The sequence below is a fragment of the Octopus sinensis genome, linkage group LG16 (genome assembly GCF_006345805.1).
Source record: "Octopus sinensis linkage group LG16, ASM634580v1, whole genome shotgun sequence".
In the NCBI taxonomy this organism is placed as follows: Eukaryota; Metazoa; Mollusca; class Cephalopoda; order Octopoda; family Octopodidae; genus Octopus; species Octopus sinensis.
The window spans coordinates 27,665,638-27,682,845 of NC_043012.1; the positions used below are offsets into that span (position 1 = coordinate 27,665,638).

At 39.1% G+C, this 17,208-nt stretch overlaps 1 protein-coding gene across 1 annotated transcript in view; it reads left to right on the forward strand.

Annotated features, from left to right (window-relative positions):
• The window catches only part of LOC115220281 (nuclear pore complex protein Nup205), a 222,260-nt gene that overhangs the window by 35,445 nt on the left and 169,607 nt on the right, over positions 1-17,208 (forward strand). Inside the window, exons 5-6 of the mRNA XM_029790391.2 lie at positions 2,023-2,108; positions 7,823-8,048. Coding sequence (XP_029646251.1) covers positions 2,023-2,108; positions 7,823-8,048 — 312 coding nt within the window. The remainder of the gene's footprint in view (positions 1-2,022; positions 2,109-7,822; positions 8,049-17,208) is intronic.

Consider the following 17,208-nt stretch of genomic DNA (forward strand, 5'->3'; position numbering starts at 1 on the left):
GACTGTAATTTACAGATGTATGATGAGTTGAAACATTTGTAGTGGAATGAAAAATCAGTATCAGCTAGTAATTACTGAAAGTTACATATATTACACACATTATTGCATTCATATAACCTAACAATAGCTGTGTATAAGCACATGTTCAAGTGCATGTATACAGAATTTTTTCTCATTTGTATCTCTTTATATATGTGTTATTTGCTCAATGGAATGCTCAAAAGACTATAGTGGTGTGGGTATATAATACAAACTAAAGATGATATTTGAGGGAGTCCATTTTCTGTATGATCCTAATGTTTATTGTACTTGCACATCTACCACACAAAGCCTGCAATCTCTGTTAGTTTCCCAGTGATACTGCTTCACCTCTTATCTGTCTGTATCTTGCACTGAGTATACCTTAACGAGTTTCTACCTACACCTTTTCTATATATTGAGCTGGGCCTTCTCCCTGAAAGGATTTGTGATTTGTCTGTTTTCCTACCTATTAGGATTTTGGCCATCGCAAAATTTACTCTCAGCCCTTTGATTCAAGACCATATTTCCACACCTGAATTGTCTTCTAGTTCTGGTAGTGATTCAGCTATAAGAACAAGGTCATCAGCAGAGGGGACAATGATAAGCAAGAAGTTGCTGAGATGTGATCCTTGGTAAACACCTACTTGTACATTAAATTCCTTGCTATAATTATTAGCAACTTTCACCTTATTGATGGTATAGCTTGTATAGCTCTCACCAAGCACTCGTCTATCACTAATTTCTGCATTAACCTCAAGATAAGTGAGTGTGGAACTATATCAGGTTTTTTCCATGTCAACAAAAGCTAAATACTGAGGTTATTTTTGGCTAAATACTTCTACTGCATTAGCCTTACCAGGAAGATAGAATCAGTAGTGCTTCACCCTGGCACAAAACCAAACTGCTTCACAGATACGGTGTTCTGAATGCTACAACCACTATATTGGTTGCATGGGCCAACCACTCCATTTTTCTTCCCCAAACACTTCGCCAATGTGATATACACCTCCATACTGGTGATAGAGGGGAACACAGGAAATCTCTGTGTCAAAGCAGCTTTGCTGATCTACCACCTTAACTTCAAAATCAATAGTTGATCAGAGGTGGTCTGATGACTCCTGTGAAGATTCCACCGAACACTCCCTATGTCACTGTGATCATAACCAATATCCTAACATATGTTATCAACACCATCACCCACTATTACCACGGCACCACCGCCACTAGCCTACAGCCAGTCCTCACCACCACCCCTACATGATGGAGCAGCTGCTGCTGCTAACTCAAACACTGGGCTATCCAAAATGGCAAATGGATGTGTGTAAAGGTATGTTTCTTTGATTGTATTTCTTCTGTTGAGATAGGCTTTTGCTCCTCTAAATATAAAAGCTTTTAAAACTTTCCGCATTGTTATTTTGTCTTATTTTACCTCTCATTCATTCTTTTAATTCATTTGTATTCAAGCAAATGTTTAACTTTACAGAACAGTAGGCGCAGAAGTGGCTATGTGGTAAGTAGCTTGCTTACCAACTACATAGTTTTGGGCAAGTGTCTTCTACTATACCTTGGGCCAACCAAAGGCTTATGAGTGGATTTGGTAGACAGAAACTGAAAGAAGTCTGTCGTGTGTATATATATATATGCTTGTGTGTGTTTGTCCCCCCACCATAGCTTGACAACCGATGTTGGTGTCTTGGTTCGGCAAAAGAGACTGATATAATAAGTACTAGGCTTACAAAGAATTTGACCAGGGGTTGATTTGTTCGACTAAAGGCTTTGCTTCAGCATGGCTGCAGTCAAATGACTGAAACAAATAAAAGAATTGTTGTAATTCGTTAAAAATGCAGAATAAGAATTAACATTGACTGGCTGTTATTAAATTTTGTGCATCATTTAATTTTTTCCTTGATTTAATTGAATTATATGAAATAGATGATATCCTTGTTAATAATGTTAGTATCTCTATTCTGTAAGTTTTGTTAATATTGACTTATTTTGTAGACTTAATTCAGAAAATGGACCTTGATTCGGAAATTGAAAAACTGGAAAGAGATAGAGCTTTAGGTCCACCAAAACACAGGAAACAGGTTAGTGTATATTTTTAAAAATATTTTCAGTTTACCACCTTAAGTATAATAGATGGCATATAACAATATACCTTTCATGCTGAAGAGTAGCTTTCAGAAATTTTGCATTATGCTAAAAAAATTTTTAAATATCTAAAAATATGTACTGATTGAGTCAAATAGATGCTATTGTTATAAAACTACATTATTTTAGATAAGATTATATTCTTAAGCCAAAGGCAGTAAAGTTTGACTTTTAATTATAGATAGTAATTGTTACAAAAATTGTACACAAGCTCTCAGTGTATTCTTTTAAAGTATTGGTTGTGAGATAAACTTGCTAAAATGTATCACTTTTTTCAATAAAAACAATAATTGGGAATGTAATCAAGTTCAGTAATACTTTAAAATTCAAATTACCACTTGCTGTCAATATTGACACTTCAAAAATTGTTTCTACAGACAGGAGCATTTAAAGATGGAAAACGTAGACAGAACTTTCTTGCTTCTCAAGCAGAGGTGAAGAGATTCCTAAAGAAAGCAAGGTTGTTGGCAAACATGTAAAGCCATAGCATTGATCTACATGCTGAATAATGGTGACAGCAATGCTTGCATCTATCTTTCTCACCACTACATAGTTTTCTCACCACTACATAGTTTTCTCACCACTACATAGTTTTCCAAAATTAACTGTTTCAAATTTTGGCACAAATTCAGGAATTTGGTGTTGGATGGGGAAGAGTTAAATTCATTGACCCCAATATTCGACTGGTTCTCTATTTTATTAGTCCTTAAAGGACGAAAGGTACAGTTGACTTCAGCAGGACTTGAGCTCAAAATGTAAAGAACTGGAAGAAATTTGGTGAAATAGACTAACAGTTCTGCCAGCTCATCATCTTATAACCTTCTCTGTCAAAAAGAATATTTGAGTGCTGTAATTTAAAAGAGATGAAAGAGGCAGTGGTATACGAAGTGAGAAAGGAGGAAGAAGAAAGGCGAAATGTACATTTGGTGCAATGCAGTCAACAGGGACAGTGCCTGAGATGGGAGGAATATGTGATCAGCCGCAGAATATCATGGAAGGAACTTTGGGCTTGGGAACAAGCAAGAACATCCTTCCTGATCAAGTCTACCTTTGATGTTCTACCCTCACCGGCAAACTTAGTCTGGTGGAACATAAAAACAATTGATGAATGTAGATGCAGAGAGAAAGCGACGATTAGACATGTTCTGTCAAGTTGCAGACTAGCACTTGAAAGATATACTTGGCGGCATAATCAAGTCCTCGGCATCATAAGCGCAGCACTCAAGGAGAAGATCGAGAGGTACAATAGGGGAGAGTACCCAGAAGTAGAAAAGCGCAGGAAAGTATACTTCCACAAGGAGGGAAATGGTTATAAAACCAGGCCTACATGTAAAGTACATGAGATAGACGAAAGATGGAAGGGATACTGGGAGGTGATCACGGACTTGGAAAGACAAGTAATATTTCCACTAATAAAAACAACAAAAAGACCAGATTTAGTTCTATGGAACAGAGACCGGAGAATGGGAATTTTACTAGAACTGACGGTACCTTGGGAAGAGAACATCGGCAACGCAGAGGAACAAAAAGAGAAGAGGTATGAAAAGCTAATCGAAGAATGCAGAGAACAGGGATGGAATGTCACATATTATCACCTGGCAGTGGGGGCTAGAGGCTTCATTGAAAAGAAAATGACAATGCTTTTCAAAAGAAGATTTGTTTTTTCTAGCCCCGAGCTGCGTAAACTAATAAGGAGAGTACAGGTGGCGGTTGAAAAAGCCAGCTTCTATATATGGCTGAAGTGGAAAGACTGAAAATGGCTTGAAAGTCATAACATGCCGGCGGGAAATAACATCACTAGGTGAGACAAGCTGTCACTGAATCAGCTTCGCTGACTGACAGGTGACGGTCGTTTAGAGAATGCGCGGGCTAAAACTACGCGCCTTCACTAGTCAGTTATGGTGGGACAGTGTCACGTGACAACTTACTGGGGCTGCCTGCTGGAGCCTAGCGGCAGGTATTTAATCCTTTCGTTACTATATTTCTGACCAAAATACACCCCTCATGAGTTTCAATTAAATTCTAAAATAATCATGAATTTAAGCTTGTTTCATGAAATAACTGTAACTTTTTTACTTATCAACATATTATTATGATATTTGGAACATAATTAAAGAAAGGGTTCTTAATCAATTCTATTGCATAACTTTTGTCTCAAAGTGACTTTAATTACAGGTAAATCCAGGTAAATTGAGCAAAAGGTAAAAATATTAAAATTTTGTTTAAACATCACCATAGAAAATGAATCATCAGCTAATATTCAAATGGCTATGCAACAAAATTTTGATAAAGAAGAATTATGCACATCACTAGATCATCAGTTGAATTTAATGCACAACAGGTGTACCATAAAGGTGGAATAAACTGAAATACTGGAATCCACCGCAAGTTTGACCGAACTAAATAAATCGGTCAAAAAATAATATACGGCCCTGGTATGGAAGTGATAAATTCCAGACCACATCGTTTCCTTGGCCATGCTGACTAACATTAATTTCTCTGTATAAAAACTAAATCCACGCAGTACCCAGTATTTGCTTCACAAATTTTCCAAAATTTGATCCCCCATTTTGTGTTTGCCTACAATCTGCGTAAATTTGTTTCCGCATTGATCGCTTCAAACAATAACTTCCAGACCACATCGTGCCCTAAGCCATGCTGACTAATACTATTTTCCCTGTATAAAAACTAAATCCACAGCAGTACCCAGTATTTAGCATCACAAATTTTCCAAACTTTGATCCCCCATTTTGTGTTTGTTTACAATCTGCGAAACAGTTTGCTTCCACAGTGATCGCTCCAAACTAGCATACTGAAAAAAATAAAAGTCTAATGGTTTCACTTCCTAAGAAAGGCTATAGATAAACTTTATCTCCTAAGAAAAATTGCTAATAAAAACATTTTAAAAGTTTTTTTACTGCATTCCGATGTAAAATCGTCTTTGCTGTTGCCATCGCTGCTTTGTTTCTTCAGAATCGCTGCTTTCATTTTTGGATAAAAAATTATCCTATTCATTATTTTGTACACCACATGCTTTAGTACCTATTTCATTCTTTTTCTCGATATCTCCCTATTTTCCGTTGAAAAAGCTTTAAATTCTGAATCAATGCTTGATAAAATGAAACTCCTATCCATTTTTGAAGTTGAAGAAAAATCGATGCCGAAAAAAATGTGGATAAAAATCTCCCAAAATTCACTGAGTTGAGATATCACTTCAAGCAATGTCGGATACTATAAGCCAACTACTTACAAAGTGAAATCACATGTTTTAACGAATGTACCAACGAGATTTGGGTTCAAATTTACACTTAAATAACAATAGGTTCTCTCGGCCGGGTACGGCCGGGTTTGTATTATAAAACAAAAACTTTTTCAGCCAGGTACGGCCAGGTTAGTAACGAAAGGGTTAAAGGGAAAAATTGACAAGACAGCCAGTCACTGGCTGACACTCGCTGACGATCTATCGAAGAGGCCAGGGAACAGAAGAAAGAAGACATGCACCCAACACCAGAGCTGAAGACACCTCCAAAAGGGTGGGCCCTGCCACGTCAAAACGGTAGAGGAGTAGGGGCCGAAACCGGACGTGGTTCCTCCTGATGATGTCTTGAGCTAACTGGATCCTATGAAGGAGCTGTTGTGGTAGCAGACCACGAAACACGGTTGTAATTCCTTCCTATCAGCATCGATTGATTGTTATTGGCTACTGCAAGGGACGTTCAGTTACAACTACTAATTTATTTTAGTGGTGTGTGTGTGTGTGTGTTTGGTATTGTTGATTGGAATAGCAGTGAAAGTGCTCATTGATTATACATTGCCAGGATGAGCTGTCCCTAATACTGTATTAATCATCAGTAGTTGAATGGATTATTAATGCCTTGGCTATCAGTGAGCTGCTAATCTCTTTAAAATGGTCATCCTCAACTCCCATAACAGGAATTTCTTATTTTCACACGAGGGAAAAGCTTACTTGATTGGATTTTACTTATTGCTTTATTTTTTCTCATTTTATCAAATAGATAGGATGAGACACTAAGTTAACCAGGAACAACATAGTATAATTAACGAAAGTATAATGTGTAGTACTTTGCACAGAGCAAAACTGAGATAGTGAATTATGTACACAACACAGTATTGGTGATAAAACATAAACTATCAAATCTCTGGCTAGTTAACTGTCTTCTTCACTATTTATCATTTTATATTCAACTTTAAAAATATATTTTACATTGTGCTATACAGGATGGCCCAAAAGTCACTAGACCATTTCAAAGTATAACTCTTTTATTTATTAAATATCAACATTCTTCCTCAAACTTCCATTTTCTATGCTGGATGGTTTGACAGGAGCTGCCAAGCTGGAGGATGCCCTTCCTAATGCCAACTATTTTACAGTGTACTGGGCACTTTTTGCATGGAACCAGCATAGATGCTTTTTATGTGGTTCTGGCACAGTTGCTTTTTTGGTAGCACCACACTTCTCAGAAAACATTTTAAATTAGTCTTGAAAATTATGTTCCTCAAATGACTGCCAAGTTGTTCTTGATAATGGTGGGCCCTTTCTAAAGAGTGTTCTATCACCATTTGTAATGTTCCTTGGCTTATTCTTTCAGTTTCTTCACTAATTTCAGCCTCAAATTGCTGGATGGTCTGAGGTTTGTTAGAGTATACTCTGTCTTTCAGATATCCCCTCAAGTCATTAAATCAGATGAGTGTGAAGGCCAATTGAATTTAGAGTTTCTTGAAATTATTCTCTTCTCAAAAATTTGCTTTAAGTGCTCCATCGTTGGCTGAGCTGTATGGACTGTAGCCCCATCTTTCTACCATCATACCTCTGGATGAAATGCTTATGCATGTCCTAATACCTTACACCTATGATAGTTAGTCTGTTTTCTGCCTTATCTTCAAATAATTAAGGACGAAGCATTCTTTCCTCACTTAACCTGCACCAAAGCATTACTCACATTGATGGGCTCTTTTTCATTTTCTGTCTCCCAAAATCAAATATTTTGCTTATTGACAAAGTTGTTGTGATGAAAGTGGGCCTTGTCACCCATAATGAAGTTGTGAATGAAATCATCTTCTTGCCATACCAATTCTCGGATCTAAGCAGCATACACTAATTGTACCTGATAATCAGCTGGCTTCAGTTCTTACACTAGTTGCACTTTATACAGGTATAAATTAAGCATCTTTGAATCCCCTGTTATGAGCTTCAGGGTATGCCCAAGCTGCTGGGATCACCTTTGGGTTGATGTTGAAGGCTCTTCTTCAGTGATCCACCATACACACTAAATGTTGACCTGTGACCTTCCTCCACCTGGTAAATCAATTAGATCCCACTGTTGTTCAAACTACTGAATATTACGTGTCTAGATGGCAGTTGTCCGACTCCAAAATGATGAAGGTAAGCTCTTTGAGCTAGCACAATTGATCATTAATTTTGCAGATAAAATTTGATTATTTTTAGTCATTGCTCTGTCAGGACTTTCTTCATGATTATTTTCTGTGAATTACATGTCAGTAATGTCCAACACAAAAAAAAATAATGGTAAAAGAGTTATATTTTAAGAGGTTTATTCACTTTTGGGCAACTGTGTTTTTAACTTGTATGTTCTTTTTTGTCCTTGAATTAATGAATTCTGTTTTTCAGGTTATAGACTTGTTCAAAGAAATTCGGCTCTGCCTAGCTGAATGCTTGTTTTATCTGGCAGCCCAGCAGCCTCTCCAAGAACATGATACCTTACAGCTTATAGCTTTTTTAAAAGAGCACTGTCGATGGAGTCCAGATGGGTCTTTGGATCCAGTGTCTTTATTTCTTCTTATAGCTCTCTTGTACTGCTTTGATAATAGCATATTAGAGCTTGAAGATAATGAAGGTTTGTTGCTATAAATTTATTGTTTTGTTTCTCATATTTAATAATACGACAATTTCCACTGGAGTTGTTGGACAATTTATCAATTTCCCAGATCAAAACTCATTATGCTTTTTGTAATTTTATGCACAGAAAATGAATTAGCTAATATTCAACTGGGTATACAGCAAAATTTTGGATTATTTACCAGATGAACTTAATGCACATAAGACAGGTGTACTATAAATGTGAAACAGAATGAAATAATGGAATTTGCTTATGAAGAAAACTAGGAAATGATATACACACCATCAACTAAAATAATCTCTAATGTATACATAAATATAGAGAAGCATATAATAATGATTCACAATGCAAATTAATCAAACTTTGACTTGCATCTTACAAGTATATTAAAATTACAGGTAAATAAAAATAAGGTCAATTTGAAAAATATTCCTCCCTACTTGCTCTCACAAAAAATATTTAAAAAAATGCTTGGATTTTTAACTTTCTTCCAAGTTTGTGGTTTTTATGTTTCCTATATATATATATATCATCATCATCATTGTTTAACGTCTGCTTTTCATGCTAGCATGGATTGGACAATTTGACTGAGGTCTGGTGAACCAGATGGCTGCACCAGACTCCAATCTGATCTGGTAGAGTTTCTACAGCTGGATGCCCTTCCTAACGCCAATCACTCCGAGAGTGTAGTGGGTGCTTTTACGTGCCACAGGCATGAGGGCCAGTCAGGTGGTACTGGCAATGGCTATATATATATATATATATATATATATATATATATATATATATATACACACATACATAAATACATACATACACTAGCAGCTAAACCCGTTTTCACCCGGTTGGTTTGGATGATGTGGCTGTAAAATCTGCTCTGTGTAAGCATTCGACTTGTTTGGGCACGTTTACTTTAAAATTTTAGAATGACTTTTTCTTTCAAAATGCTAAAAATAACTGACCAACAACAAAAAAACAAAAACAGTCAAGATTAAACTAAATCCAAAAAAAATTGCTTTTTATAAGTCAGATATATCTAAAACTTATTTGAACTGATCTCAAGGTTTGCTTCATCCTCAACACTGCTTTTGCAGGGCTACTGCTGCTGCTGCCGCCGCCGTTGCGATCCTTGATACTTGTGAGCATACCGTGGCACTTCACCATCTCTCTCCTGCTCTTACTCTCTATCACTTTCCCTCACTTTTCCCTCTGGCTGGGTAGCCGCATATCACCTCTTCAGCAACACACCTATTCCTGCCCTCGTTCTTGGTGTATCTGATATATATATATATATATATAAATGGCTGAATGAATTATCCTTTGTTTACCGTTAACATGGAAAATTCAACAAACAGTTACCAGGGTAGCAAAATTCACGGATGGAGCGACCTATTCAAAGGTAGAAACTCCGGGTTAATGTGCAGTAATTTGTGTAGTATAAGTAAATAAATGGAGTTGGACAAAGATGTTATTAAAATTCTTTTACTTTCGACATATGTTTCGAAGACAACATTGGTTTTATTCCAAAGTAAACGGTGTAAAATGCAATCTTCTCATCAGGAAGATTGCATTTTATGGTCCATCGTGAAGAATATAAAATTTCACCGGTCACCTCTCAGGAATTAACATCTTAGATATCTTCATAATGTCTCTAGAGAAATCAATAACTTAGATTACATCCTTGTTCAATCTGATAAAACCGGAAACCTCTATATTCTTACCAAGAGCCACTATTTGGAACTGCTCGAAAAGGAGATCCATAAAAACTACAAGATCACCGGTATGAATACTCTCAGGCAGGCCAACTTGGAAGCTAAAGGAGTTATGGAATTGTATGGATTACAGATGAAGACAGAACCGTTGAACCCCAGGCAACCTCGGTTTATTTTAAAAGACCACAAACAGAACTTTTATATTAACCCATCACTAAGGCTTATATGTCCTTCCAGCTCCGACATCGGTACTCTTAGTAAATACATATTAGATAAGTATATCCCTACATTAATCAATAAATTAAAACCTAGCTTATGGTTGAATTCTTTTCAAGTTGCAGATTGGTTTACTTCTATTACTAATAAGGTTAACACTAAATTTATTCAGTTTGATATATCTAGCTTCTATTCATCAATCAACCCTATTATACTTAATAAGGCCCTATGGCACGCACATAATAAAGCAGGTCTCTCTAGAAAAGAAATTAATGTGGTACTGGCTGCTAGAAAATCATTCATCAAGTTTGATAACAAGTTGTGGGTCCAGAAGGATACTCCCAATGCGTTTGATGTCCTAATGGGAAGTACAGATTCCGCTCAAATTTCTGATTTGGTTGGAATATATATATTTTATGAAATGGCCAACCAGTTCCCGGACATCTGTGGAGATATTTATTGCGATGATTGTCTACTTTAACTCCAAAACATTTCAAATCAAAAAATACAGAAGGTTAAGAATAGATTAGTTAGGTTTTTTAGTAGAATGGGCTTTCACATCGTTTTTGACGATGAGTTAACTAAAGCTAACTTCTTAGACATTACTCTCAATTTTTCAAAATAACTCGTACTTCCTATACCATAAACCTTCCACAAATCTCAAATATATTAATCTTTACAGTAATCACGCTAGGGCAATTACTAAGAATTTAGTTAAAAACATTTCACTTAGATTATCTAAATTATCCGCCAATGTTGACATTTTTAACGACAAGGCAGAATTCTATAACTCTGCCTTGGTTAAAGCTGGCTATAAAGAGAAAGTGACATACATTGATTCTGCTCAATCTCGTCCTTTATCTACTTTTCAAGACAAAAAATCTAGTTGTAATAAGGGTGATTTTAATTCTAATATTGTAAACAACACAATACATAATATAAATCCTTTACAGAGTAAGGGAGGTAAGCGTTATTTAAGCTCAAATTTTCACTCTGGAGGTTTTTCACCTTCCTTTACAGATAATACCACTTACAATTTGAATGTTACTAGGAAAACTATCTAGTTTGTAATTCCGTTTGGAAAACAGATTAAATCGAATCTTCCTTTGCAATTCCTGAAGTGGTTGCTGAGAACTTTCCAAAAAATTCTAGATATTATTCAATTATTAACTCTCATATAGGGGCACTTGCCTTTAATGTTGGTGAAAAGAAAGAGGCTTGGAGAAGCCATTATGAAAGACTGCTGAATGTGGAGAATGAATGGGAGGAGGAGAGCCTGCCAAATGTTGACCCAGTAGAGGGACCAGCTATCCGAATAGACGGCTCCCTAGTAGATAAAGCAATTAAGGATATGAAACTGGGTAAAGCCCCCGGCCCATCAGGAATCACTGCTGAGATGCTTAAAACAGCTGGTTATGCGGGCTATGGCCTAGTCACCCGTATTGTTAACCAGGTAGTTCATAATGGAGTCATACCCAATGACTGGCGTAGCAGCACCATAGTCAACTGCTACAAGGGTAAGGGTGATGCTCTAGATAGAAATAACTACAGGGGTATTAAACTGTTGGATCAGGTGATGAAGACCACAGAGAGAGTCATAACCCATCTCATTAGGGAGAGAATTCGCTTAGATGAGATGCAGTTTGGTTTTGTGCCAGGTAGAAGCACCACTGATGCTATATTCCTGGTCCGACAACTGCAGGAGAAGTACCTAGCTAAAGACAAATCCCTCTACATAGCTTTTGTGGACTTGGAGAAAGCCTTTGACAGGGTTCCCCGATCCCTTATCTGGTGGTCGATGCGGAAACTGTTGATTGACGAATGGCTAATAAGGGCTGTACAGGCTCTATACAGAGAGGCTGTCAGCAAGGTTAGGATTGGCAACGAATATAGTGAAGAATTCCGGGTAGAAGTAGGTGTACACCAGGGCTCAGCTCTCGGTCCCCTTTTATTCATCATAGTCCTCCAGGCAATAACAGAGGAATTTAAAACAGGTTGCCCCTGGGAGCTCCTCTATGCTGATGACCTGGCCCTCATAGCAGAATCACTACCGGAACTAAAAAAAGAAATTTCGGGTGTGGAAACAAGGGTTAGAATCTAAGGGCCTTAGAGTAAATGTAGTGAAGACCAAAGTTATAGTATGCAGAAAGGTGAACTCAGCACACACCCCATCGGGCAAGTGGCCCTGCTCGAGCTGTAGGAAAGGTGTAGGTAGAAACTCCATAAGATGCACCTAGTGTAAGCTATGGACGCATAAGAGGTGCAGCAACATCAAAGGGAAATTAACTGATAAGATAGCTTTCATGTGTGGCAGATGCACAGGGACAATAGACACCACAGACACTCAAAAAACAGATTCCATCACACTCCAGGGGAAGAAACTAGAAGTAGTTGATAGTTTCCGCTACCTGGGTGACCAAGTTAGTAGTGGGGGTGGATGCTCAGAGAGTGTCACCACTAGAATACGAATAGCCTGGGCAAAGTTTAGAAAGCTCCTACCCCTACTGGCGACAAAGGGTCTCTCACTCAGAGTGAAAGGTAGATTGTATGATGCATGTGTGCGAACTGCCATGCTTCACGGCAGTGAAACATGGGCCATGACTGCAGAGGACATGCGTAGACTTGAAAGAAATGAAGCTAGCATGATCCGCTGGATGTGTAATGTCAGTGTGAATGCACGACAGAGTGTAAGCACCCTGAGAGAAATGCTAGGCATAAGAAGCATCAGATGCGGTGTGCAAGGGCGACGCTTGCGATGGTATGGTCATGTACAGCGGATGGATGAGGAGAGATGTGTGAAGAAGTGCCACTCCCGAACAGTTGAAGGAATCAGGGGGAGAGGTAGAGCCAGGAAGACATGGGATGAGGTAGTCAAGCATGACCTCAGAGCGTTGGGCCTCACTGAGGCAATGGCGAAGGACCGAGATCTCTGGAGATGTGCTGTGACTACTAAGACCCGGGATGCTTCCGGCACCAGTTCCGCATAACCCCTGCCCATCCAAAGTACTTTGGATCCCGGAACATCTCGCTGTGCTTGAGGAGACCTGTCGAGTCAAGTGCATATACATGAACATCGAACCAAATATCAATGGAAACAGTAGCTGTGATACCTGTGCCGGTGACACATAAAAAGCACCATCCGAACGTGGCCGATGCCAGCATCGCCTCGACTGGCTTCTGTGCCGGTGGCACATAAAAAGCACCAACCGATCGTAGGATCCCGGAACATCTCGCTGTGCTTGAGGAGACCTGTCGAGTCAAGTGCATATACATGAACATCGAACCAAATATCAATGGAAACAGTAGTTGTGATACCTGTGCCGGTGGCACATAAAAAGCACCATCCGAACGTGGCCGATGTCAGCACCGCCTTGACTGGCTTCTGTGCCGGTGGCACATAAAAAGCACCATCCAAACGTGACCGGTGCCAACCCTGCCTCGAATGGCTTCTGTGCCGGTGGCACATGAACATCGAACCAAATATCAATGGAATCAGTAGTTGTGATACCTGTGCCGGTGACACATAAAGAGCACCATCCGAATGTGGCCGTTGCCAGTGCAGCCTCCACTGGCTTCTGTGCCGGTGGCACATAAAAAGCACCATCCGAACGTGACCGATGCCAACCCTGCCTCGAATGGCTCCTGTGCCGGTGGCACATAAAAAGCACCATCCGAACGTGGCTGATGCCAGCACCGCCTGACTGGCTTCTGTATGGCACATAAAAAGCACCATCCGAGCGTGGCAGACGCCAGCACCGCCCCGACTGGCTTCTGTGCCGGTGGCACATAAAAAGTACCAACCGATCGTGGGATCCCGGAACATCTCGCTGTGCTTGAGGAGACCTGTTGGGTCAAGTGCATGTACATGAACATCGAACCAAATATCAATGGAAACAGTAGTTGTGATACCTGTGCCGGTGATACATAAAAAGCACCATCTGAACGAGTGCAGCCTCCACTGGCTTCTGTGCCGATGGCACATGAACATCGAACCAAATATCAATGGAAACAGTAGTTGTGATACCTGTGCCGGTGACACATAAAAAGCACCATCTGAACGAGTGCAGCCTCCACTGGCTTCTGTGCCGATGGCACATGAACATCGAACCAAATATCAATGGAATCAGTAGTGTGATACCTGTGCCGGTGACACATAAAAAGCACCATCTGAACGAGTGCAGCCTCCACTGGCTTCTGTGCCGATGGCACATGAACATCGAACCAATATCAATGGAAACAGTAGTTGTGATACCTGTGCCGGTGACACATAAAAAGCACCATCTGAATGAGTGCAGCCTCCACTGGCTTCTGTGCCGATGGCACATGAACATCGAACCAAATATCAATGGAAACAGTAGTTGTGATACCTGTGCCGGTGACACATAAAAAGCACCATCTGAACGAGTGCAGCCTCCACTGGCTTCTGTGCCGATGGCACATGAACATCGAACCAAATATCAATGGAAACAGTAGTTGTGATACCTGTGCCGGTGACACATAAAAAGCACCATCTGAACGAGTGCAGCCTCCACTGGCTTCTGTGCCGATGGCACATGAACATCGAACCAAATATCAATGGAAACAGTAGTTGTGATACCTGTGCCGGTGACACATAAAAAGCACCATCTGAACGAGTGCAGCCTCCACTGGCTTCTGTGCCGATGGCACATGAACATCGAACCAAATATCAATGGAAACAGTAGTTGTGATACCTGTGCCTGTGACACATAAAAAGCACCATCCGAACGTGGCCGTTGCCAGTGCAGCTTCCACTGGCTTCTGTGCCGGTGGCACATAAAAAGCACCATCCGAACGTGGCCGATGCCAGCACCGCCTTGACTGGCTTCTGTGCCGGTGGCACATAAAAAAGCACCAACCAATCGTGGCCAATGCCAGACCCCTCTGGCTCCTGTGCAGGTGGCACGTAAAAAGCACCCACTACACTCGCGGAGTGGTTGGCGTTAGGAAGGGCATCCAGCTGTAGAAACACTGCCAGATCAGACTGGAGCCTGGGGCAGCCCCTGGCTCCCCAGACCCCGGTTGAACCGTCCAACCCGTGCTAGCGCGGAAAACGGACGTTAAACGATGATGATATAGTTAGAGTTGCCTTCTCCAACATAAAGAATCTTTCACAAATTATATCTTCTCACAGTACCAATCTCTATATTATAAATCTGAAATGCGAAAAGTTTGTTTGTTTGTTTGGTTTTGGCATTGAGAACGGGTTAAAGGCCAAAATTTACAGGGACATGTAAAATGAGGTGAGGATGCCAGTGGGCTAGGTTAGAAATCGCTATCTTAAAAGGTGTCGTTGCTAGGGCCAAAAACGCACTTTGACAAGTCTACTCTCATTCTTTTATGTATCTGTCTTCCTCTGTCACTCACTCTTTCCTCCCTTCCCATTACTTTCTATATATAATGTCGTTTCATGGCGTCTAACTCCCTTACCTTCACTTTCTCTTTATAACGTCGTGTCACGGCGTTCTATATCTCCCCCCTCCCCGCCTTCGGCAGCGCTTTCACACTCTCTCTCTCTTTGTCTGTCTGCATTCATAGACAGAATTTTCATCGCCACCACCACCACCACGCAATCATGAGAACAAATATTATGAATCAGATATTTATTGGGTTAATTTATATATATGTGTGTGTGTGTTCTATATATAAATATGTATATCAAAATTTTTAATACTTTTTGATAGTTATATATATTTTTAAAAAAAATTATAAATATAAATTAATAATTTAAATTTTAAATTTAAATAATTTCAATTTTTAAATTTTATATTTTATATATTTTGTATATTATATTTTTATTTTTATGTTTTCGTTTATGTTTTTCACTGTTTGATTTGCCTAATAGTGGTTTTATCTCTAATTTAATTTATATATATATATATATATATACATATATAATTTGTATACATTTGTATATATAATGCGTACACACACACACACACACACACACACACATATATATAATGCGTATATATATATATATATATATATATAGGCGCAGGAGTGGCTGTGTGGTAAGTAGGTTGCTAACCAACCACATGGTTCCGGGTTCAGTCTCACTGCGTGGCATCTTGGGCAAGTGTCTTCTGCTATAGCCCCAGGCCGACCAATGCCTTGTGAGTGGATTCGGTAGACGGAAACTGAAAGAAGCCTGTCGTATATATGTATATATATGTATGTGTGTGTTTGTGTGTCTGTGTTTGTCCCCCTAGCATTGCTTGACAACCGATGCTGGTGTGTTTGTGTCCCCGTCACTTAGCGGTTCGGCAAAAGAGACCGATAGAATAAGTACTGGGCTTACAAAGAATAAGTCCCGGGGTCGATTTGCTCGACTAAAGGGGGTGCTCCAGCATGGCTGCAGTCAAATGACTGAAACAAGTAAAAGAGTAAAGAGAGATATATATATATAATGTGTGCATTATGTGGTCGGTTGTGCTGAAAATATGCACACCTATGTTAAAAGTGCTGGCGAGTTTGCATGGCAACTATTTTTTTCCTCAAATGAAAGGCATGACCTCTAGGACAAAATTCCTCATCTTATAAAATGTGATCCGAGTAGACCCGAATGAAATCAGGTTGTATTAACCAAAATGTGAAAAGAGGTCTAAATGGGGCTTGAAGGGGATTAAAATTTACAGGAGTGGGTGTTTAGGAATTCTCTGTTACATGAAGCTAAAAAATTTGCGCCAGCCTTTAAATCGTCAATGTGTTGCCGTCCATGATGAAGAAGTTTTGAAAGCTTGCCATGGTGAGTCTACTGTCGTGAGAAAGAATCACTTCAAAGCTTGGTGTTTAGGAATTTTCTTTTAAATCAAGTTCAAAATTTTACGCCAGCCGTTAAACTGCCACTACATTACTGTCCGTCGTTAAGAAATGCCAGCCATGGTGACTCTACTATCCTCAGATTCTATCCTTTCAAACTTTGGTTTCCAATATTTTTTTATTTTCCAGCAGACATATCCCTTTTTTTTTTCTATGGCATTAGTCATGTTTTTAAGGCATATTCTAGTTGAGAAAAAAAAATCAAGAGTTATGAGTTGTTGATGCATATTTAACAATAACAAGTTGTCATTTTTCAAATGTTCTGTTTCAAAGGAAGTTGTTTGTCTAGATTAGGAATTTGTCAAGAAAATATTTACATGTCTCTCAATTCTTAATAAAAAAAATATTGGAATCCATTTTAGGATTGGTAAATTTTTATGTTTGGTACT